Source organism: Brachionichthys hirsutus, chromosome 4 (genome assembly GCF_040956055.1).
Source record: "Brachionichthys hirsutus isolate HB-005 chromosome 4, CSIRO-AGI_Bhir_v1, whole genome shotgun sequence".
NCBI lineage: Eukaryota > Metazoa > Chordata > Actinopteri > Lophiiformes > Brachionichthyidae > Brachionichthys > Brachionichthys hirsutus.
In genome coordinates, this window is record NC_090900.1 from 1,392,875 (window position 1) to 1,417,477 (window position 24,603).

The 24,603-nt window shown below is 44.6% G+C and overlaps 1 protein-coding gene across 1 annotated transcript in view; it reads left to right on the top strand.

Moving 5' to 3' along the window:
- The window catches only part of adgra2 (adhesion G protein-coupled receptor A2), a 43,229-nt gene that overhangs the window by 3,313 nt on the left and 15,313 nt on the right, over nucleotides 1-24,603 (top strand). The window contains exon 2 of the mRNA XM_068738312.1: nucleotides 22,452-22,523. Coding sequence (XP_068594413.1) covers nucleotides 22,452-22,523 — 72 coding nt within the window. The remainder of the gene's footprint in view (nucleotides 1-22,451; nucleotides 22,524-24,603) is intronic.

A 24,603-nucleotide genomic window follows, 5' to 3' on the forward strand; every position in this document is an offset into this window, starting at 1 on the left:
CCCCCCCCCCCCTCCCCCCCGAAACCATAATTTGATGACACTGAACAGCTGTACATTTAAATTTTAATCGAATTAAATTTAAGTATTACGGTAATTGGATCCACACCAACCTTCAAATATTCATATGTATATTTTTACATTCAGATCCATGCTTTTTATTTTTGTCAAATTAAAAGAAATAATAATAAAAAAGACAAGAAACTCCTGGATCGGTGATAAACTTGAGTTTACCACTATTGATCTTCTCTCATGCTGCCTTCAAGTACATCAGCACTAAAATGATTCCCTGAGTGAAAGCACAATGCAGCTCAAATCTTCCTAACAGGAATTCTTTCCAGGTTTTTTTCTGTTCTGTATTTTGAGCCTGTTGTGACCGTCACCATCTGTTCACAATCAATCGGCTACAGCTTGAATCCCTTTAATCCCCATGTCATTTCCCGGGTCACACTTCCATCCTCTACCTTGTGGCCTCTTGCATGGACGGGCATGCCGACGCGTCAGCGGCTTGCGAGCGAGTTGAGACGGGAGTTCGTGAATGAAGTACCGTGCAGCCATTTTATCAGTAGGGAGAATTCTCATTGCGGAGGGGGCGGTATGGAGGACCCCGGGCATTCCTTCAGAGACGGGGTTTATTTATCTGAGGAAAGGTGCTGAAAGGAAGGGGAGCGGCTCCTCTCTGCATGCTAGGCGGGGCAGCGATCAGCAATAAATCAAAAAAGCAAACAAAAGTCTGACACTGGATACCAGGGGCTTTAAACGCAGCTGTGGCACCTGCCGGTGCGACGTCGGTAAGGCGACCAATCGTCTCCATGAATCGGCCGCGCCATACCGATGTGGCGAATGTGTGTTCAACTTATCGCCTCATCGTGTTTCTTAAAAAGGCCATGACATTTCAAAACCCGGTCGAAACGCAGCCGTGAGTTGTTGTTCTAATCTCGCAGCCCCAAGTGGCTTTCTATTATTTTAGTTTTTCCTTTCACGCCCCTCTCCTCTTATCTTACTCCAAAAACGCCTGACTTTGACTTTTCTTTGCCAGCGCTAACTTCCCTCTCCCTGCGTCCGACCACAGTGGCCCCCAAAGTTCCTGCTCTGGGTGGACAACATGTGGACGCAGACGGGGCTAATGGGAGGCTACAGCGGGAATGCCTGTAGCTTCAGTGTGTGTGTGTTTGTTAGCATTGAAAATAAGATTTGTTAGGGTTTTCCTTAACCCTCCCCGGTTCTTCTTCTCCGTGTGGGTGCGTGGTCAATAAAGAGGATTTGGGTCATGATTAAGATATTTATATAATATGCAGATCAATACAAGTTGGTTCAGATATCAGCGCTGAGGTTCGATCCTGCTCCGTGTGTGAGTCTCAGGTCCGAACAAAGGGCCGCCCTCTGCGTCCGCGTCTTTCAATGTCCATGAGTCCGGCCCCCTCCAGGTGGGGGTCCCGCCCCAGCCAATCTAAGCCCATGTTTATCTGTGTTGTGTGACATCACTGTTGTGATGCGTTCAATTGAAATACTTTGTGGAATCCCATCTAAATACGGAAATTCCCTACAGATTTAAATATCAACTGTCGATTTTGATATCTTTCTGGGCGACTTTTTTAGAGCAGATCTATCACAACATCCCTGCTAGCTAACGGTACGTTCCACCAGCTTCTGTAAATGAAGGCCTTTTTTAAACGGAGATTTCGCAATAGAATCGCGACCAAAACACTTTTTTTATTAGTGGCATTAAACTGAGGCGACACAACAGCACTCCAGTGATTTTAAACAACATGTAAAATAGGTTATACAACAGCGTCCAAATCTAATGGGACGGTTAACGAGCAGGAGGTCATCGTCTTTGAATTAGCTGCTAACAGCAGCTAGCTGAACCTCCTAACCGTAAATGTTAGCATTTAAAGAGGAAAAGAACGAATTCTAATAGTCAAATATAGGAAGTATAGCAGCATTAGCGTCTTTTATTATTATTTGACAACATGTCTTAGCCGCATTAAAATTGATGCTCAAGCCAATCAGGTTATACCAGTTTAGCATTTCTGCTAATCGAATCACATGTAAACCAGTCAACAAGTCAGAGCCATTTTTTCCCTATAACAGATAACCAAAAAAAGAAATTGAACTATTTTACCCGTTAAATCTAAATGTTTATGCCAAAATCAAAGGGACAAAGAGCCAGCTGTGAAATAATTCAATAAAGCTTTTATTGAAATCTTCATTGATGGACTGCACTGATCACGTCCTTCTTCAGCTGAAACAGATCATTCTTTGGAAGGCATGCTGGTCGAACATATTTTTCTAATAGATGCATCATTTTTAAATGACGACAATTTCTCACACGGAGTGGGAAAAAAAAGCCCCCTCAAACAACTACAAAGCAAAAAACACGACGTTCTCACAGATGCCGAAAGACAACGTGAGAGTATCTGGAGCAGAAAGATTTTAGTCAACCCTTTGTAAAAGCACTCTAATTTCCCAGCAGCCTTTGCTCGGCAGCAGAAAACAGAGGCCGGTTATGAGACAGAACAATGAGACAATGTTAGCCAGGCATACACCGCATTCCACTCACTGTCTGAAAAGGCTAAATTCACCAAATTGCCTCATTAAAAGGGTAAAAACACTTTAGACGGTGGTTAAATTGACTATTGTGTTCCTGCACTGTGGCTATAAACTTTCCAATTTGGTTTGCCTTGACTTGTCTTTCAGTAAATATTCCAATCATTTACTGAAGCTCTACAGCGAGGCGGCGGCTGCGGCGCTTCGGCCGGCGTTAATATTCATAGCTCTTGTTTACGTCTTTAAAGTTCACCGTCCGTCCTCTTCAATACACTGTCCAGAGAAACACACGGATCCTGCTGGAAAAACACCACAAATTGTCTCATAAGTGGGGGCCCTTCCTCTCAAAAGTGGATATTGTGTGTATGTGTGTGTGTGTTAGCTATTTTTCCCCGCCTGTTTGCACACACACACACACACACACACACACTCATGGGAAGGGCGTGCATGGCCGCAGGTCTCAAAATAGGATTCAGTCCTCCCCTGTCTAATTAGAGACATTTAAAAAACCTAGATTTTAATTTTAGGCCAGGAGCTTTTGGACCACTTCAGCACACGCACACACACACATTGAGTTAAACATGCACACTTTCCATATAAATAAATCTGATAGGTCACACATGTGTGCCTCAATCTGCACACACACACACACACACACACACACACACGGCCGCAAACCACAAAGCCCCACTCCCTCGCCCAGCCTGGTAACCGAAGCACAATGCAGCGTACTCTATAATAAGTGGTTGCACATATCGAATGCAGACGCGCTCTCTCTCTCTCTCTCTCTCTCTTTCTCTCTCTCTCTCTCTCTGCATATCTAACCTCAAGGCAAAGTATAATAATAACTACGATTCTCTGCAGGCATGCTCTCAATCATCCCATGCATTTATTTTCCATCCAACATCTATGACAAGAATCTGTCCCCGCCCTGTAATGCATCTCCTCCTGCCCGCCGCTTCCTGCTTGATGCCTGGATTACTCAAAAGTATTTCACACAAAAATATTTAGCATGCAATTACACGGATGCTCCTTCCTGCGACAGGCGGGAAATGAGGCTCGCAAAGCCTGGCACCGTTCCCTCCCGGTCGCCGCTGCGAGCTCACGCACAAAGGGTACATTTTACATCTTGACACGCATTTTGCCGCTAAAGTGCCCATTGTGCTGGAGGGCATTTGGGCCTCAGTGCTGCATTCACTGGCGAGACTCTAGGTTCAGGGTCCAAGGGGCTCCAGGGACCACCGGCTTATGGAGGATCTTTTCAGGTCTCTTCATTATGCAAGGGTTAAACTATTTGGACGGACCCAACCCAGTCCGCACCGTCTGGGGGTCTCTTATGAAGTGCTTATTGTAGCTGAGATGACCTAGCCACCTCCGGGTTTGAGAAATCTGTGCTTCTGCACTCTTTTAGCCTCAAGTGTCCATTAGCGAGAGCGAGAGAGAGAGAGGGGGGGGGGGGGGGTTCAGCTGATGCTGCTGGAGCCGGATACAAAACGCCAACTGTGCCACTAAATGTCACGGCGTTGGGTCATTTCATACCATAAAATGTAAATTATAATTCCTCACATCACACTGTCAGCACAGAAGCACATCCTTCTGCCTAAATTAAACTGCTAATTACCTTTAGCAACATTCACCATGATATAACTCTAGACAAGGTGGAAAAATGAAACACTGACATTTGATTTTGATAGAAATCGCAGAAGGAGCGTCTGCAGAGCAGAAAATATTTCTCCTCGGCGGTGGTTTGCGGGTCCGTTTATCCAGAAGGTACCGAATGGATCTTATTGACATGTTTTGAATCCGAAAGAACAATAATTACCCTCGCCAAAGAGGAGACGAGGGTATTGCAATTGGGTGCGTTTGTATGTTTGTATGTTTGTATGTTTGTATGTTTGTCTGTCAGTTTGTTTGTCTGTCCGAGCGCATAACTCAAAAACTAGTAACCCAATCGAGGTTCTGTCCGTGGCTCGGTTCTCCCCGAGAATGGCGTTGATCCGGATCTGGATCCAGATTCTAGAATTATTTTTATACCTGGAACTGTGCCTGTGTTGTAAACTGCCACTTTAAGAGGGAGGGACACGAATGGCATGATGGGAAAAAGAGTCCAGAAGGAGTCTTGTAGTACGTTCCGGAGCAGCAAGCTAGAGCAGGTTTGGCCCCTCTGATCCGGAAGCCCTGTTTACTGTCTCACAAGATCCAATAGTCTATTGGAGGCGGGGTCTGCAGTCTCTGATTGTCTTTCTAGTTTAGATTTGGTTTGGGTTCCAGACATAAAAAAAAAAAAATTACATTTAGATTTAGAGGGTCTAAGGAAAGTCACCGGAATGACTCGATAGAGTACAGTGAAACTGGGTGAAGGGGCGGGGCATGGGCCGAAGAAGAAACCTATGGGCGTGTCCCAAAGGCAGCAAGTGTGGCGCAGGTGTTCAGAAGGAGCCGAGACATCATTAACGTTATTAGCAGTGATTTGAAATCTTCAAAAGAAATGTTTCAGCAAAGTATCCTAATATAGTTAGGCCCGAGCGCCTATCCTAGGCGTAAGGGGCTATTGCTTTTGCAACGCAGAAGACGACAAGTTGACGAGTCAACCGTGTTTGTAACTGTCTTCCGAAGCCCAACATATTTGTTCGGATCTTCAGATCTCTATGCGTGTGTCACAGATCAAAGAGTGATCAGTCAGAGCAACGGTCATCAAGGGCGTCCCTGGTAGCTCAGTTTTAAGTTCCCAAAACAGAGCTACCGGGACCCGAGCCGAACCTCATAGCAGAGGTTTGGCTATGGACACATGGCGTCATAGCCGAACCTCGGATTCAGGTTTCCGTCCTGGTCGTGGAACTGTGGACCAGCTCTACACCCTCGGCAGGGTCTTTGAGGGTGCATGGGAGTTTGCCCAACCAGTCCACTTTTTTTGTGGATTTGGAGAAAGCATTCAACCGTGTCCCTCGGGAGTCCTGTGGGGGGAGTGCTCCGGGAGTATGGGGTGTAAAAGAGTGCACCTTTTACACCCCATAATGCACCCCAGAGTGCACCCTCCAGGTCGGGGAGGAGATCCTACCCCAAGTGGAGGAGTTCAAATACCTTGGGATCTTGTTCACAAGTGAGGGAAGAATGGAGCGAGAGATTGACAGACGGATCGGTGCAGCGTCTGCAATGATGCGGACTCTGCACAGATCTGTCATGGGAAGAGAGAGCTAAGCCGAAAGGCAAAGCTCTCGATTTACCGGTCGATCTTCGTTCTCCTACCCTCACCTATGGTCACGAGCTTTGGGTAGTGACCGAAAGAACGAGATCGCGGGTACCAGCGGCTGAAATGAGCTTCCTCCGTAGGGTGGCTGGGCTCTCCCTTAGAGATAGGGTGAGAAGCTCAGTCGTCGGAGCCGCTGCTCCTCCGCGTTGAGAGGAGCCAGATGAGGAGGCTCCAGGCCATTAACAACAGGGTATTCAGGTTGCCTCCCGAACGCCTCCCTGGTGAGGTGTTCAGGGAACGTCCCACCGGTAGAAGACCACGGGGGAAGACCCAGGACACGCTGGAGAGACTATGTCTCTCGCCTGGCCTGGGAACCATCTCTCGCCGACCTGCCATTCTCTCTCTCTTTTTCTCTCTCGCTCTCTCTCTCTCTCAACCCAGCCGGTCAGACAGATGGCCGTCCACCATGAGCCTAGGTTCTGTCCAAGGTTTCTGCCTGTTAAAGGGAAGTTTTTCCTTGCCTCCGTTGCCAGAGTGCTTGCTCTTGTGGGTCAAGTTGGGTTCTGTGTTTGGGTGGTGTGCACTCATAGTTCATTCTAGTTTCATGTATGTTATGTAATTGTTGCATTTTTTCCCAATAAATATAGTTAAGTAAACCATAAAGCAACGTTTGTTACTGACCCACCCTTGATGATGTAGGTAACATCACTGATTCAATGTTATAAAATATTTCTAACGAATTTTACAACAATTCCTGCAAGCTGATCGATGTAACAAAAATCATCTGAAATCCATTGATCATATGAAGCCTCATAATCAATCATGTATTTAAATGCATTGCCTACTTGGGTTGCCACTACTAAATTGCCACTACTAAATAACAATAATAATATAATATTGAGATTTCTTTTTCTTTTTTCACATTAGTCTGTGCCGCTGCAATCCTTAATCACAGAGCTCTGATGATGCAAATGATGATTGCTGGCCTGCTTTCATAAATCATTCATGCCACATACATTTCTAGTCAGACGGATAACATTTTACAGAAGCACTTGACGTTTATTTATGCGGCCCACTCCAATATACTGATCAATGAATGGATCCATCAATTTAATACATGACCCGTTTCACTAAGAGACTACATTCCACATAGATAAAGATCTATTAGCTGATATATATCAATAATTAATAGATATTTTGTGTTTTCATGGGACATTTTGCCTTTGACATCTCGATGAGAAGCCTCATTTTATTTGCAAACTGAATGTTCTTATACAGGCCCTGGAGCATTGTTTGTGTCGTGAGACTGTTCTAAAATACCTGAGATGCAGCAGCCACTAGCATGACAGGGATCCCATTTACTGAGTGCGGAACATGAATACAGAGAGGTGTAGGTTCTGTTATAATTGGGTGGCTTTGATCCATGAACCCTGCAGGGAAGCTGCTTGTGATCCATTCCTGTGGAAAGCTCCTCTGTGGGCCTCACTACCAATTCAGTCGCCGAGTGGTTCTCATCGTTTTCCTGAACCAGAGCACTAACACTTGGCAGTTCAGTCTGATGTAAGGATTTCACTGATATTTGAACTATGTTTTGAACGAGAGTACCACTGCTGATTTTTTACCAGTATGTTTCCTTAGAGTCTAGACTATTAGATAGAAAGTTCTTGCATTAAACTAGAACATTTCATTTCCCATTATGTTTCTTCTTGCAGCTGTTTTCATTTACCGTATTTTCACACCCATAGGACGTGCCTAAAAGTCTTAGATTTTTTTCAAAATGTGCCGCGTGTCCATTGGTCCGCGCGGCCTGTTTGTTGTTGTAAGGCGGACTCAGTCAGGCGCCTCGCGGAGTGATATGCCGATGCGCTTCACCATAGTAAACTATTATGGCGTGTTGACGGAAGTGGCTGCCGAGGCTGCCGGTCCCGCAGCAGAACACGGGAATAGAGCAGCGGAGAGAGAATCCAGCATTAATGAATCCATGGAGGAAGCGGAGGAAGCAAGAAGAAGACCTGCAGCAACTCGGCTCCTGCGGTCGGCGACTCCGTGCGCGGCGATCTCACCGATACAGTCTAAACCGGAGTGAAGCTAGCTAACGCGCTAACGCGCTAACTAGCAAGCTAGCTTGTCAGCGTTATCCCCGGTGGATTAACCAAAGAACTCCAACCGCGCAACGTTAAACTGCGGGCTGCCTGTATATATTGTACAAATGCAGAATACAGTGTATTAATGAAAGAAACCCTCGTTAATATCATTACTGTTTATGTAATAATGTCTTTGTAAAACTGTGGATAAACAGTCATCATCATTCATAGCAGCAGATTTATGAATTAAGTATGGCAGGGTCAGCAGCACTCATTCCCCTCACTACTATTCCTGCTGGCAGCAGCTGCCCCAAGCGGGTGGTCAGGTTGGGAGTGTGTGACTCTGTGTGCTTCTTGATGAGACATTCATCTCACAGTCACCTATCAGAACACGGACAACCTTCACCCATTCAAAGGTTTTTAATTAGAGAATCCATAATGTGGTGATGATGATGATGAATATATTTATTAGATAGAATGTTAGAGTACAAGTGCAGTCACACAGTAGCATGTATTACAGTACAAGTACAGTCACACAGTAGCATGTATTACAGTACAAGTACAGTCAAACAGTAGCATGTATTACAGTACAAATAACGTCAAACATCCTGTCTAAGAGGAGCATTTCAAAAAAGCCCTTGCGGGCTTGTTTCCGTTGAAAGTCCTTCGTACATAAATCATCCACAAAAAACAATACAAATAACAATACAAATAAAAATAAATCCAATATTAAATTACGCAATTGATGCAACGTAACATTAGAAAGACAAAAATAAAATGTTATTACACCGCCAGTGCAAACTAACAATTAATCTAAAATAAATTACACCACTGATGCGAGATGACAATAAATAACTTACATAAATTACAACCTTGGCCAAGAGCTGTTGACAACCCTTTCTGATTGGATGACCCTTCAGATCTTTCGTCATGTGATCTTCTCACAGCAATACTCCTACAATTATCAGGTTGTGATCAAAATAACCTGAAGTCTGATTCTCTAAAACAAAGGATTTTACCTTTATTATTCTACATAGGTGCAATTAGACAAAACACATATTTAATGTATTAATATTAATTTAATTTCAGTATTTACTGCACAGTTTAGATATTCTTTCAATGAACCACAGAGAGCATATTAACATTTGGTGATCCAGTCTGACAAGCATCTGCAGCTGTGACGGTGAAGTCTGAGTGTTGCAGGATCAGCACCGAGTAGCATTTCTCCATGAGGTCGTGTTTTGTCACAAACATACCCACTCGTCTCTCCTTTTTCTTGTTCCAATCGTGATGAAATCTGTGAGAGGTGAGGAAATGTCAGTCCAGCCAAAACGCTTCTGAGGGCTGAGACATGCTGTTGCTTTGAGCTGGGGTAATTTCAAAGGAACGATTTTCCCTTTCTTCGTGAGCAGGTTACGTATATCCTGTTTGTCCGCTTTCAGAACAACCCTTGGCAAGAGATTGCCAGCTATAGACTGTGCATTAGAGATATCTATCATGGAGCCAGATTGGTTGGGACTGGGACTAGTGTCCAATAATACAGTCTGTTTCTCCAATTTCAAATGACAGACGAGGAGGAGATGGGGACAATAAACACATTTTACCTCCTCACAAACACTCTAACTCTCGAGATTTTCCCTTTTTCGGGATTAATCATCAGAACTGTCTATTTCATATTGAACACTGTAGATTTTCAATTTACTCGAGCTATAATTATGTTTCCTATTTATACTGCCGCAAGAATAGAAAATAGTGCTGCTGGCCTGTTTTGTTCTTTTATTGTATTGCTGCACTCTCTCTTTACCCTCTCCGCTGATTTGTATATGAATAAGTTTTTCTGTTGCACCATTTCAGTTTTACAGCAGGAAGACCCTGGGCTCTCTGAAATGGGCCTGCGTGGAACATGCAAAGGTGTGCTTCTTTAACAAAATGATGGATTTGCACAGCGACTACAAAAGAAAGGGGTCTTCCTTTCAGGTGAAATGACGGAGGCAGTGAGAGACAGCTTCCTTGGAGAGCTGTGGAATTGTTCCACTGTTTCATGTTGAACGTTATCATGGGCAGGCAGGCTAATGTGGGCTGAAACTACCAATGCATCACAACACCTTACCAAGGTCAAGCACTTTCTTTGCTTCTCCCTGCCTGTGTCATCAAGTTGAAGGGAGATTTGTTCAGGAAAAAGTGAGATGAAATGTCAAGCGCAGAGTGATTGCCTGGATACGGGAGATCCTAATTAACTCTCGCTGGTGCAGATCTCCCTCTTCCTCTCCTCATACCCAATGTGCCTCCATGAATCTTTCATAACATCCTCCTTGCCTTCCCTCTGAGGACAAAGCTCGACTCACAAATTCAACAAAGGATGGACTGAATGTACAAAGGTCAAAAAATAAACAATTTGCCTGTAAATGGCACTTGTTTGTTCTTTGGACTTAATCCTGCAAAGTTTCATTTGCAGGACTAAGTCCAAAGAACAAACAAGTGCACACAGCAAGAAGTTATGTCTTCCACTGGACTTGCACTAAATAGGATATCCACCAACGGGTAGATTCTATGGTCAGAATCAGAGCAGATATGTGACAGTTTGTTTGCATCCTAATATGCTTTATAATTTACTCCGGAGAAGCAGCACAACTAGAATTAATTTTGACTTCAGTTATTTGTTAGTTGGTGACTTTAAAAGTTTAAGACCTTACTTTGTGGCTACTATTTTTTTGTTTTCATTAGTTGTTTTTTTTATATCGATAACTATTTCACAACAGTTACATTTTCTGTTTGGAAGACCATAATAGGCAAACATATTAAGTTTCAGCTAATTAAAATTAAACATTTTATTTAGCATAAATCTATAATGAAGCCAAACCATGGTCACGGGCTGCTTATCATTTCTGGGTGGCGTACCCTTCAGGTCATGTGACTTGTGTTTCACAGGGGTTAACGCAAGGACTTTTAAACACTCAACAGCTTTAATAAACCAGCCTGTCAAAACGAAACATTCATGAGCATGTTGTTCGTGTTCTATGTTCATGACAGCTGCCCATAGCTGATCTTCTTTGTGCACATTTATTTGTACATACACATTTTAGTTATTCTATCTTATCTTCTACGATATGTCACATTCACATCTTTTTGTTCCTATTACAATTCAATATCTGAAAGATGATAGATTTCCGGTGACCCTGTTGTCGAGCCAGCAGAAAGGTTCTGTGGAACTGACAGGCACGCCGCTTATTTTGATCAGATACCCAGTGTTAATTTTGTCAGTAACAGCAGTGGAATGAAAAAACTGTATTGGTATTTATAAAGTTTTTTAGTAATTAGCAAACAGTTTCTTAGTCACTCCCAAGACCAAACAGTGAAGATGTGGAAAAAATATACCGTATTTTCACGACCTTATGACGCACCTGGTGATTCGCCGCAGTCTCATTAACAGCTGATTTTTCGGTATTTCAAACATACAAAGGACGCGCGGATCAAAAGGCGCCGGCATGATAGGTGCAGGAGCAAAACTGAGTTTGGTACTCACATCTTTAATCGTCATCAATCAAACAAGCATACTAGTGCGCATAGAGCCGGAGCAAAACAGAGTCATTAATCAATGACTCTGCGCTCCCACGCAGCCCGCAGTTTAACGTTGCGCGGTTGGAGTTCTTTGGTTAATCCACCGGGGATGACGCTGACAAGCTAGCTTGCTAGTTAGCGCGTTAGCTAGCTTCACTCCGGTTTAGACTGTATCGGTGAGATCGCCGCGCACGGAGTCGCCGATCGCAGGAGCCGAGTTGCTGCAGGTCTTCTTGCTTCCTCCACTTCCTCCATTGATTCATTAATGCTGGATTCTCTCTCCGCTGCTCTATTCCCGTGTTCTGCTGCGGGACCGGCAGCCTCGGCAGCCACTTCCGTCAACACGCCATAATAGTTTACTATGGTGAAGCGCATCGGCGCGTATCACTCCGCGAGGCGCCTGACTGAGTCCGCCTTACAACAACAAATAGGCCGCGTGGACCAATGGACGCGCGGCACATTTTGAAAAAAATCTAAGACTTTTAGGCACGTCCTATGGGTGTGAAAATACGGTAGCTGCTCTTTCATCACCACATAATGGATTCTTTTCAACCATGAAGCTCCGAATCTTGATAAGACATCAAACGCTTGTCCGGAGACATTTCAAACAATCTCAGTCTTGAATGGGACAAATTATTGTTATCAGCTTGGCTGCAATTAATAAGGATGTCATTTGTAACGAAATGGACTCAAAGAAAAAGAACTGAGACATTATAACTAGCTAATTGTTTGAGATAATGCTGGGCTAATGCATTAGTTTTTATGTATTTCCCTGCGGTGTTTGTCTATCATCAGCCATTTATGTAATGTTATGGCAGATTGCCCTCAAGCAAGACCTTGTCTGCTCGCTGTAAGCTCACGTATTGGAGCTTACTTTCCCTCTGCTGATATAAATCACACTGAATTTCGGTGAAGTGTCTGATGTCTTAGCTGCTTGCTATATTTTGTCAGTCCCACTCTTCTTTGCCACATTCTCACTTTTTTAGTGTATCCACAGTCTTTTAAAGAAAGAACATATCACCCTTTTGATTTGTCTAAATATTATTTATATTGTGACTGCCGATCCATAACCTTAGAATGTATTATTTATAGCAACTGAGACCGGTTCTCCCTTAGATTGAATGGATATTAGCTTTGGATGCATATCTAGTCACAGTCTGGCTCTGGTAAGGGCTTCCCATACCTCACTGCTCCCCGTTTACCTGTATGGTGAAAAATGCCAAAGCAAAATCACATGCTACCATTCTATTCTAATGTCATTGGTCAAACCTTTAAGAATAAGTCCGAATTAAAATGGTTTCACACATCCTAAAGCAAAACCCCAGCTACTTCCTGAAATCATAATTCATTTTTTTATTTCCATTTGAAAGGTGACTGTAGAACCAAATGCAGAAGTTACAACACACATGTTGAAGCCCAGAGATCATGTATCTGTAGAACAGAGATTTTGATCTACTGAATCCTGTGGTGACATAATTCAGTGTGTCCGGTCCGCTATCAAACCCACCAATGTGCTGTCTGAACCAGTTATCACTTTTTAATCAAGTAAATTACTTTACAGTAATAAACAAGTTGGGTGTGAACAAACATTATTGATAAAAGCTACAACGTGTCTGTAATTTCCCATACGTGTGGTTAGATTAACTAAATTATGACCATTTCACATTTTTGCTATGGCTTTAACTCTACTTCCTGGCGACTGTAATGCTGTATTCCTTGTAGCTTTCTTTTTGTGTTCATGTGGTTGATTGATATTCATTTACTGCTCTGGTGTGCATACAGGCTGCAGAAACAAATGTCCCCAGAGATTGAGAATGAATGAAATGACTTGGGTGATCCCATTCCTTTTCCTCAAGTACCAATATTTTTGGTTTGAATTCTTATTCCAGAGTAACAACAGATGGATTGATTGTTGGAGTTTGGTGCAAAATCCAGTTTTTAATCTGCATGGATTGAAATAATTTGTGTTGCTACTTTTGCTGCTGCACATGCACAGATCAAAATTCAATTGAAAACTTTATTTTATAAAGAAATATCTGCAAAAGAACATTCCCATCAGAATCATTCGTCTTTTGCCTTTAGTGCTTATTTGCAAATGTTAGCAAGATTATTATAAATATGTACGTAGATGTAAGCAATGCATTGTGAAAACATCAGCATCAGGCTCAAGGAAAGACTGTGCCCAAATTAGGACCCTGTTTCATCGCCGTAGCCCTTTGGTCTTGTTTCAGGCTATTTTTGTGTATTCATGCACACAGTGTGTGACTGTTGCCAGAAATCTTTCACACACACCTTATATTGATTACCATATTGTGCAAAGGGTGGGTAGTTAATATTCTGCGCTTACAAAGCTGGAGGGAAGTATTAAATACACCATGCAGCGTATAGGGCCAGTGTCTCATGGCAATCTGTAATTCCATTTAAATGTTGAAACTGTAACCCCTTGAACAATTTCCTTCCTCATTTAATCATTTTGAAATGATAAATGTTACAATTGTAAAATGTATGGTTTATGTCTGTGAATTAAAAAAATAGTTTGCCAGAAATTATTGAAACTTACCAGAATATTCCCTCATGTGGTCCCGATCAAAAAACCCAATCGTAACCATGTCATTGTTTTTACGGTGTTACTATGGTAATGGCCGAAGTTCCCCATGTTAGTCTATGACGAACGACACGATATTATCCCTTTATATTTAAAAATACATATTACCGTGGAAACGTCACAAATTTTGCCACATACAATCTGACCCGCATGCCGGTCGGAAAAGTAAATCGTAACCATGTCGTTATATTTACCGTGTTGCCGTAGCAATGGCATAGCATAGCATTCTCCATGTTAATCAAATGAGTGCCACACAAAAAATCTCCAATGTTCTGAAAATGACATATTAGCATGGAAACGTCCCAAATTTGCCACATACATTCTCACACACATGCCTGTTGAAAAGGCAATGACACCCAGGCTGCATTTTTTTATGCTGTTGCCATGGCGATGGCAACCGCATGGGGAGGGGTCCGACGCCAACTTTGTCGGACAGCCCTGAAATTCGGTACAGACATGCGTCATGTCAGGGTAAAAAAAAAATATTATTATGGCCACGCCCCCAGACACACAGGAAGGCGGCCATATTGGATTGAAACTTAAAGACTCCTGATGGCAGATGGCCATATAATACAAATAACGATTTGACTAAACTGTGAGCTACTAATGCAGCTCAAATCTAAACACTTGTGAAGCACCGAGGACAAAAGCGGCGTGCGTCAGCGGGTCAGCTCATCGGCCTGTCGGCCGGCGAGGGCCTACGATGCCGCTTGCGGCTTTAATTATTTTTTTGGTTTCTTAATTATGCACTTTAGAAACAATTATTTATTTATTTTAAACTAGTGAGAAAATAAGCTGAATTTTGAGCTTTGAATTGTATAAAAATATATAATTTGTGCCATTAATGCAGCCAATAATTAAGTCAATTCGAGAAGTATCCTTATCTGATTCCTTGCTGAGAGTTCAGTGACGATGTGATTGCGAAGACAAACCTACCAGTTTACCCAGAATGCCAAGCAGAAGTCGCCCAAATGGAACGCAAAGAAGGACGGTGCAGTAAAAGGCGCTGACGGTATTGCGTCAATGAGCTCCAAACTGTAACATACACAGTTAAGAGCCCAATAACGCTGCGTGAATGTGGATAATCGTATTGCATTTAGCAGAATTTAATTACCTCTGTGGAAAATTCCCCAGAGGCTGAATTATTATGTTTATTTATATGAACGTAATGACCGCTGTGACACAGAGCAGCTTGTGCAGTAAAGTCTACAGGCTAATTAAACTGGGCTTAATTCAATAATGACATTCTGAAACTCTCATTTAAGATCATTCTCATTATCTGGCTCCCATTGGTCTCTGAATTAAGACCAATCCCTTTTAAGGGATCTTGGCTTTCACCTCGCGTGTGGTCCCCGAGGGTAGGAGACCCATCCAGATGTTTGTTCTGCAGCACCATCGGAGGCTCTCTATTGATCTCAACCTGCATCGTTCCGTCATGCCGGCCTTGGCGCACTGGATCAAAGCTCAGTGTCTAATCGGAACTGATGTGTTCACACTGATTCATAAGAGACTAGCATGAAACATCACAGTGATGCTGCAGAAAGGCATTGGAAATAAAAGAAAAAAAATCATTAGAAATAACAGAAAGAACAATGTATAGGTAACGAGAAAAGCACTCGGAGAGCGCAGACCTCTGCCAAGCTGCTCATTCCCCTCCTATACATATCGCCTGACTACAATCGATCAGGCTTTGGATTCAGTTCTACACAGTGGTGGAAAAACTTTATTCCCCCGTCTGGGTATCATTATTTTATTTCTTTCATTTGCCTGTGAGCTACTTCAGGCTCTAATCTTTAAATTGTCATTGTGTCTGAGGTTTGGTTAACTGGCCTGCAGCCACACAGTCCATTCTGAAAATAACAAAACGTGCATTTTTCTGCATACGCTTTGCACTCCTTAAAAAAAAACTCATTTTAATTAAGGAGCACGAGGCATGCGAGCACATCGACTCTACACCCGCAGAAGAAACCGACTGCAAACAGAGCTTCCCTTTGACTTCTGGTTTATAGCATTTAGCTGTGGTTGGAACAGGAGGTGGAAGGATGTGTTTTCCCTCGCTGTCACTCTGCACCAGGTTGCGATCTGGAAACCTGAAAGTGCCTCCGTTCAGCTGCTCCCTGATCCTAGATACGGATCTAGGATCAGGACTGGACTGAACCCAAAACTTAAAGCAGCTGCAGGGAAAAACACCACAGCTGTATTTCACAGTCCGGACAGGTACGTCCAGGCATATGCGGGGAGGAGTTAATCTGTGAACCAATGAGATTAGGGAGGCTTTTTTTTCGGTTGGATGAGCAAATTGCGGAAATTGCTCACGAAAGAAGGGTTTGTACGTGTTTTTTCTTTCACACACAATGAAAGCAGCGCTAACAAAGCTACGAGGCTACTGAAGCAGATTTATGCTGGTTTTTGACCTCGGTTACGTGGAAGAATGAACTAGACTCAGAGAGCACAAACCTCCGCCAAGCAGCTCATTTCCCTCCTAACTGGATTCACACCGTCCACATGGTGATCTGGATCATCACCAAGGTGATAACTTGTTCTTGGTGTCTTACACCAACCATGAAAAGTAAACGTGAATCAGGGTTGATGTGTATTTTTAACAGATTTTTGAATCCATAAATGGAGTTTTAATGTTAAAATGTAATATATTTTCCTGATCTCATGCTGGATCAGATCCAGAAGACATTTTTCATGATAGTTAATGAAAAAAAAAATCAAGCTCCGTCCAACAGTTTTCCCGTAATCCTGAAAACAAACAAACAAAAAAATGCCATCAAAAACATAACCTCTTTGTCGGAGGTAATTAAGATGCATGCCAGATTTATAAGTATAGGACAGAACATGTAGAAATATCCTGTAAATCCGAGCTCTTGACCCCGTTTCACGGCTCGACGACGACTCCCTGACACCGGAGAAGCTCTGCTGTCCGGGCTTCTGTTTGACCCTCTCAGTTAACCTCCTGCTTTTTGATCTAAATGTAAATGCATTAGAATGGATGAGTGGAGGGGATCCTGGTGCCTTACATGTGGCCCTGCCTTTTTTTGTTTTTTTTACGCAGATTAGATGGATTCAATTAGGCCTTCTGATTTCTCAGAGGCCTTTTGCGGTTTGAAAGGGTTAAGTGAATGAGAGATACCATCCCGGGTCTGGACCGAGTTAACGCGCTGTCATGCCATACACCATGCAGTTTATTGAACATGTAAGAAGATTAAGTCAACCTCATCTGTCGCATACGCCGAGGGGGAGGGAGGCCGCTCTTGTGCTTCGGCGGCGATGTGCAGACGCCAGGCCTTTGTGCTTCAAACCCTCCTCCTCCTCCCTCCTTCTTCTTCCTCTTCTTTTCCGCCTGTAAACCTCCGCTAACCTCCCTATGCTCCACCGATGAAATCATGCACTCTCAACCGTCACCTGCCTCCGGACGCCGCTCCATCTGTCTGTTGGCTGCCCAGGAAGTGCTCGCTCCGCGACCCCTGACCTCTGGAGCCGAGTTCTGAATAAACAGCTAATTGGCTGGGTTTCCTGTTTAGCCTGATGGGAACGCCGACTATTTCTGTCTGTTTACAGACTTCTGCCTCTCTGTATTTCTCAGAGTTGTGCTCTCCGTATTGTTTATGAAAGAACAATCTCCTTCAGGACCACGGCGCTCCAAACAGCAGGGAGGGGGACGTGCCAGTAGTTCACCAGACACTGCGTTCCTGGAAATCTTTTTGTTGTGCATTGGACACTTTTATTCACATGGGATTGCGACGCTTTGTTTATCTGCGAACGCCCTGGCGGACTGATTGAAATAGTGTGTGATGAAATGTCTGAATGTCTCATTCAAAGCGAATGAGCGCTGTTGCGATATGATTCCAAACATGAATGCATAAACACATCTGTGCAAGTTTTGAGATGGAAACTTTACAAATATTATCATAAGTAGAATCGGGGTCATGCCTCAGCCGAGGCCGGACAAGCCAGCACCTCCGTCCAGCTGGTGCAAAAGAAAAAGGGAAGTGATTTCACAGCACCAAGAACACATAAAACATTAATTGCAGACATGGTGATACACTTTTTCCCTTAAGTACACGCATTTGTATAAAGGGTACACTACCACACAGATGGTTTCTTGAAAAAGTTGCATCCACCAGAGTCTACTGGGTTCCTGCCTGCCCCCCCATCCCAACCCTGGACAAAGTGTCATGGAAAACAGTTTAATCGTTTTTTGCGTTATTTGGAAAATGCTGAAAAGCCCCCCCCTCACAATGTTGTAAAGGAAAGTTATAAAGACTTCCTGGATCCACACCGCATTGTAATGGTTACCTGGCCTGTGCCTTAGCGGATTGGTTTATTAGCTTAGCGTTAGCCTGGCAACAGACAAACAGGTGTAAACATTTAACATTCTGGTGGTCATTAAGTATGTTGTTCCCACAGGAACTGCTGCACGCTAAAGATTTATGCTAAACTGACTCATGCAATGCGCCTGACTAGTAGTGCTTTCTGCATAATGAGCTTAATCTAAGAGGAACTATTTGTATCTCAACTGTCTGTATTGAATTATGGCCTGCTTTGCCAGATGTGACTTTCTCCTCTCCTGTCTGTATTGAATTATTCAGGCAGTTCCGGATCTTCTGTAGCTTTCATCTCAAGCCTGCATCCAGTTACAGGACAGATACTGAGTCCAGAGACATTAAGTTTCAGCTACAGCAGGGGTCCCCAAACTACGGCCTGCGGGCCGCATCCGGCCCACTTCCACATTTGGCCTGGCCCCCTGAACAATAAAATAATATTTTCTTATTTTCCTTTCCATACAACATGAGTAGCCGGTGGGGGATCAATAATGGTATTCTGTGCTTTTAAGAGGGGTCATTAATTTGATATTTTGTTTCCTAAAAATAATATTGATAGTGGAGAATATATTAATATTCTGAAGAAAAGCATTCTTCCTTTTATTTGGGACAATTTTAATGATGATCACATACGACCAGAAAGTTAATGCTCCATGGACTTTTTTTCTGGTCTGAAATATTGACTTATTTATTACATAGTAATAACTTTGTAATAACAGGGCAAGTTTCCTCACCAACACGGTGGCATAGTTGAGGGGGGCAAAATGGCCCTGCTTTCAAATCCCACTATGGGGATGAGATGGAGCAGGGGCAACAGGGCGGGCCTTGGGCACACCTGGGCGGAGGGGAGTGGACAAACGGTCCAGTTCACTCTGCCCAGGTAAGGCCCTAGGCCTGCCCTGCTACCTCTGCTCCACCCCACTCCCACAGTCGGACGCGAACCCAGTTCCCTCGGCCGTAAATCGGTAACCCTACCGACTACGCCACCGTATAGGTGAGGAAACTCGAGGCATTACCAACGTCATACCTGTCAAATAATAAGTTGATATCTCAGACCACAGCGTGTTGTTATGTTGTACCACGCTGTGCTTTTTCCTTTTGTGTCATGTAGAGTGGATGTGTCTCCGACCAAGTGACGTCGTACTGGATTCAAAACCAGTGCCGCTGGCCTAAAGTCATCAATGCTACTGTCTATTGTCCTATGTTTGACAGGGTAACGTGCAGGTCTCTGTGGTGTAGCGGGTAGCACACTTGACTCCCTGCCAGAAGGGCCTGGGTTCGAAACCAACGCGTGCAGCATACAGATTTTTTTACAAGAATTTGAGGTTTGTTTGGTCCTCGGCGACTGTATTGGATCAGCTGATTGATCCAGCCGGCTTAAGACGAGCTCTCCAGTCGTTCTTCGCCTCTGCTTGAGAGAGACTGATTTGGGGTGTGAGAGGTATTGCGTGTGTGACGCTCGATTCATGTCACTGTGTGTAGTTTATGGTAAGAAGTAGTGATGGTGAGACGAAGCCTAAACTACAGCCCACCTCCACATTTGGAGCCCCTAAATGTTCAGGCACCCCATCAGAGAAGGGAAAAGTTATGTGGCCCTCACAGGAAAAAGTTTGGGGACCCCTGAGCTAGAGGCAACGACTCCGCGGGACTACCTCTGTCCTCGCCTGACATGCCTTCGCTTATAATAACTGATTTATTCCGTTGGCCGAGTGAGGATTTGTGAACACGACACACGCCCTAAAACGTACCGTAATTCCCGGTGTACAAGCCGCTACTTTTTTCCAATATTTTGAACCTTGCGGTTTATGCAACGACACGGCAAATTTACGTATATTTTCCCACTTTCGTTACGAGCCGTGTTTCGTTAAAGCCTATTTATTTTCGTTACAAAATTAACGCCCGCCCGCCCGGAGGGAAAGCCCCGCTTGCGCGTAGCTGGGGAGATCCGCGAGAACGGCCCGGCGCTCGTCGAGAGTCGCCGCCGCCGGACCGCCGTACCCGGTCCCCGCCGCCTGTCCGCCATCCGCTACGCGGCGTCGGACGCGCCGCGTAGCGGGGAAGGAACCCACCCCCTCGACCTCCCGGGCGTCCCCACCCCTGCCGCACCACGCTCCCGCGGACGGAGGATGAGGGGCACGGGGGCAAGGGGGACGGGGACACCCCGCCAGGCGGGCGCGCGCGCCGCGCAGCCTCCGACGGGCGGAGAGGGGAGGGCGACGGGGCGACTGCTCCCCCAGCCGCGGCTCGAGCCCAGCCCCGCTTCGCACCCCAGCCCGACCGACCCAGCCCTTAGAGCCAATCCTTATCCCGAAGTTACGGATCTGATTTGCCGACTTCCCTTGATCTAACATGCCAGACGCTGTTCACCTTGGAGACCTGCTGCGGATATCGTTATGAGCCGTGTTCCGTTAAATATCATTTGTCTCAATGCACTTGTGGCTTACGAATATGTGCGGCTTATTTTAGTACAAAATATATATATTTTTTAATTCAGTGGGTGCGGCTTTTTCACAGGTGCGCATAATAGTTCAGCAATTACGGTAGATATGAAAGCTCTAAAGTGGGATATGAAGTTTCAGCCCAGAAATCGAAAGTGGTTTCCGTGATCGTAAAACGATTCTAAAGATCATTTTGGTTTTGGTACTGAGTGAAAGAGGCGGAGCAGCCCCCGCCTCGTGTTCGCGTCTCACTTTAGAAATATGCGTTTCTGTTCTCCTTCTCGGTGGATAATTGCAGGCAGATCTTAGCAGCGACGTTGATAACTGGGAATAAAATGATTTGCTTTATAGTGTCTGTCCTTGAATTGATAACTTATGTCTTCAAATTGTCTTGATCGGTGCGACGGGGCGAGTGGGGCCAAGTCGGCCCCCGAGTCACACCCCCCGTCCCCCCGAGTATCGAGGCCCGGGTGATTAAATCTGGTCATTAGCCGACTTGGAAGGTGCCGAGCTGGAAGGCTGTGTTTTTATTGATGTGGCAGGAAAGAGGTAAGGGAGGCGACTGCTGCTGAATCTGTAAATCTTACAGACTGTTCACAGCCCGCTCCCTCTTTTAAAGGCGCTCAAACAGCCCCACTCTCGATTAAGACAGCACTTAATGTCGCAAACAGCCCATTAAGCGCCATGCGGTAGCAGCAAAGATGATGTGAAACTGAAGGGTGTGTTAATGACGGCAAGCTGTCGCCGGAGTTCCTGCTGAGGGGATGTGGATAGCAGCGAAAGCAAAGAGGATCTCTACCTTGGCTGAATATATAAAATAAAAAAAATGAACCAAAGTCTTTTCCAAAGGGTTTTAAAGGCCCAAATGTAGCGACACCTCTGATGCAAGACCAGTCTCTGATTGCAAGATTTTGACCATTGTGAGCTCAACCGTCTTCCTGCAGCTCCTTCCCCCCAACTTATCTATTTGAATTATGTAGCGCCAAATCACAACAAGACTTATCTCGCGACACTTTGCAGAAGAGCAGACGATCCCTCAGAGAGCAAGAGGATAAAAAAATAACCGTTTAAAATCAGAAACCTGAGCGGCCCGGAAATCTTCAAATCGTGCATATTTTGTAAGAGACTGGGCTTATCTGGTCTGAGCGAGGTTGGCTGTCACACCTGTGCATTCACCATGCTAAGCTAAGCTAAGATAAACTAAGCATGTCTTTCGAATAGTCTTAACTATCTCCCTATATAAAGATCTATCCTAAGTGGCGGTAACAATGTCCTTCAGAGCAAAGCGGTTACGGTAAATATCCATTTCCCTTGATCCCCTGTCAGACAAAGCGGGCTTAGCCTCGGCCTCCTTTTTGATAAGATATTCCTATAAGCTAAGTTGGGAAAAGTCTAATTGCCATGGCCTGTGCGCTCGTTTGTTTGATCTGGAAAGACGTCCCTTTGATGTACAAATGTATTATCAAGATTGCCGCTACCCCTGCTAATCTTGATGTTCTATTCCTTCTCTTGCATTAATTGGAACCATCTTAAGCTAATGTCTCCAGTCAGGCTAGCGGACGCTTCCCTCAGCCCTCCTCTACCTCTCGTGAACCCTTCGCTGGCTCTGGTTAAACCTGATGATGTCCACGATAGCAACTTAGCGTGTCTGTATTTAGCATCATAGAATAACAACGGCGCTGTGTGTCTTTGTCGCAGGATTCTGAGCCACAACAAAATCCGAGTCCTGAGAAACGGATCCTTCTTTGGACTCAACGCTTTGGAAAAACTGTGAGTAGTCCGCTGTTTGTTTAAGAATATTTCACCCCTGCAAATTCTATAAAGTCATGTTCATTGTTCACATGAGACGTGGCTCATACATCATGGATGAGCTGTTATTTTAGCCCGCCCAGGGGCCTTTGTAGAGAAATAAAGAAGGAGCATCTGTGAGATCCGAACGGTTCTGTGGGACTTAAATCCAGTCGTCGGCTTCCGTCCAGCAGGGAGGATGATGCAGTCAGACTGGCTATCACAAAGTTTACTTATGTTGAAAAGTTCACATAATTACACTGCAGACCTTCATTATCAGGCATCCCTTACTCCATGGGACGAGATAAGGAAGATCTCTGGGAGGAGGTGGATGTTGGCAGCTTCGCCTGTGGTTCTCAGACAGCCTGGCCCTCCTTAGTCCTAATCTCTGAATGGGGTGCGAGACAGATGATAGACGGGATGAATCTTTGGGAGATAGAAATGAGTGGCAGTCCTGTTGACGTCCAGGAAAGGAGCCACGTGTCCAGCCTAAGAGTACATCTCCTTTTTAGGTCAATGATCTGTTGGTCCAGACTGGAAAATCTAAAAACGATTGGTTTTTCTACGCCAAAAGATGGGGACTTGTTTTGAATAGGAAAAAGCTTGATGAATAAACATGAAATGGCTCCGTACAATTCATCCGACTTGACAAAATCCTTCCAGGATCTATTACTATCTATAAGGAACCCTTTCTTTTTTTTTTTAAGGATTAAATCTTCATTGTAGCCGCTAAACTAAACGCGCCGGCTCTCACTCTGACTGAAGTGGTGCAATCAAGTCTTAAATCAGGTTGCCAGGTTGTGGTGATAGGAAGGTTAGAATTGTATATAGAATGTAGATTATGTTTCGTAGTCAATCTGGCGATTTAAGGGGACGGCAGAGAGCGAAAACTCAAGGATACGTTGGTGAAAATGATTCATTATGCTGTTGCAAAGCCGTGGGAGAAACAACAAACTGAGGGGGTGCTGGGAAATGACTTTGAAATATGGGAAAAGTGTTGGCAGGTATGCTGCTATGGGATTCCCGCCAGAAGGTGTGCTATTTTACTGCACCAGTAAAGCGTTATAGCGTCCTGGTAGCTAACAACACAGCCTCTTCAGTCTGGATACTGTAGTCTGGCAGACACACTTATTTTGTTGGTGGGAGTGTGGGTGTGTTTGACGGGATATTAGTTCCATATGCCACTCCGAGCTGCCACCCATAAAGCTAACAGGCTTCTCCAAAAATGTTGAAAGAAAAATATGGCAATAAACCGCAGTTGTTAGCTTACCTGCTGGAGCTCCCAGCAGATGTGCCAACCGAGAACAAAAGGCAAATTGCCCGAATTGCCTTCTTAATGTGTGGCATATGGGTTAATGGTTCCAGGCCCGAGTCTTGTGTTCTCACCTCAACTGCCTTGTGCCAACAGTGCTGATAAAACTGTTGACAGGAAGACAACAAACCAAGATCCTGTGACTAACACCACCCCGGAGAACAACTCGACTAATGGCAAAGCCCAGGTAGACCTTTAGCTCGGAGTGTTTGACGTAAACGGAGAGGACGCTGCTTGTTTTTGTAGGACGAGGTTCCCTGCGGTACCTCAGGGTCGACGGGTCGGCTAACCCGAGCTCTCCCACGAAATGAGCCTTGTAGCTGTAGCGGCGGTAAAACTAGCAGGGGGGGCATCAGGGCGGAGGTTTTCCTGGAGACTGTGAGAAGGACGACTAAATAACACACTGCCGCTCCACGGTGGGAGGCGTGGGCGTCCAGCGCAAGGAGAGGGCGTAACGTAAATCATCCAGGCCTCACTTCAACCCTCAACCTCAGCTGGCTCTCCGACACACAGCGGTGGAGGTCTGCTCGCTCACGCTGACGTCTTCAACCTTTAATCGTGCCCTGCACAGCTTATAATTACATCTGAGCTCATGGCAAAATTACCATCTGATGTGAAAAATGCCACATTGGAAATCACCGCGGCGATGATGGAAGGGCTTTACAGTTTTTTTTTTGCCCCTTCCAGCTCGCCGTGACTATTCCGGTCATCTTTTCCGGTATGTCGTCTGCATGTGCTTGCCTTGAACTT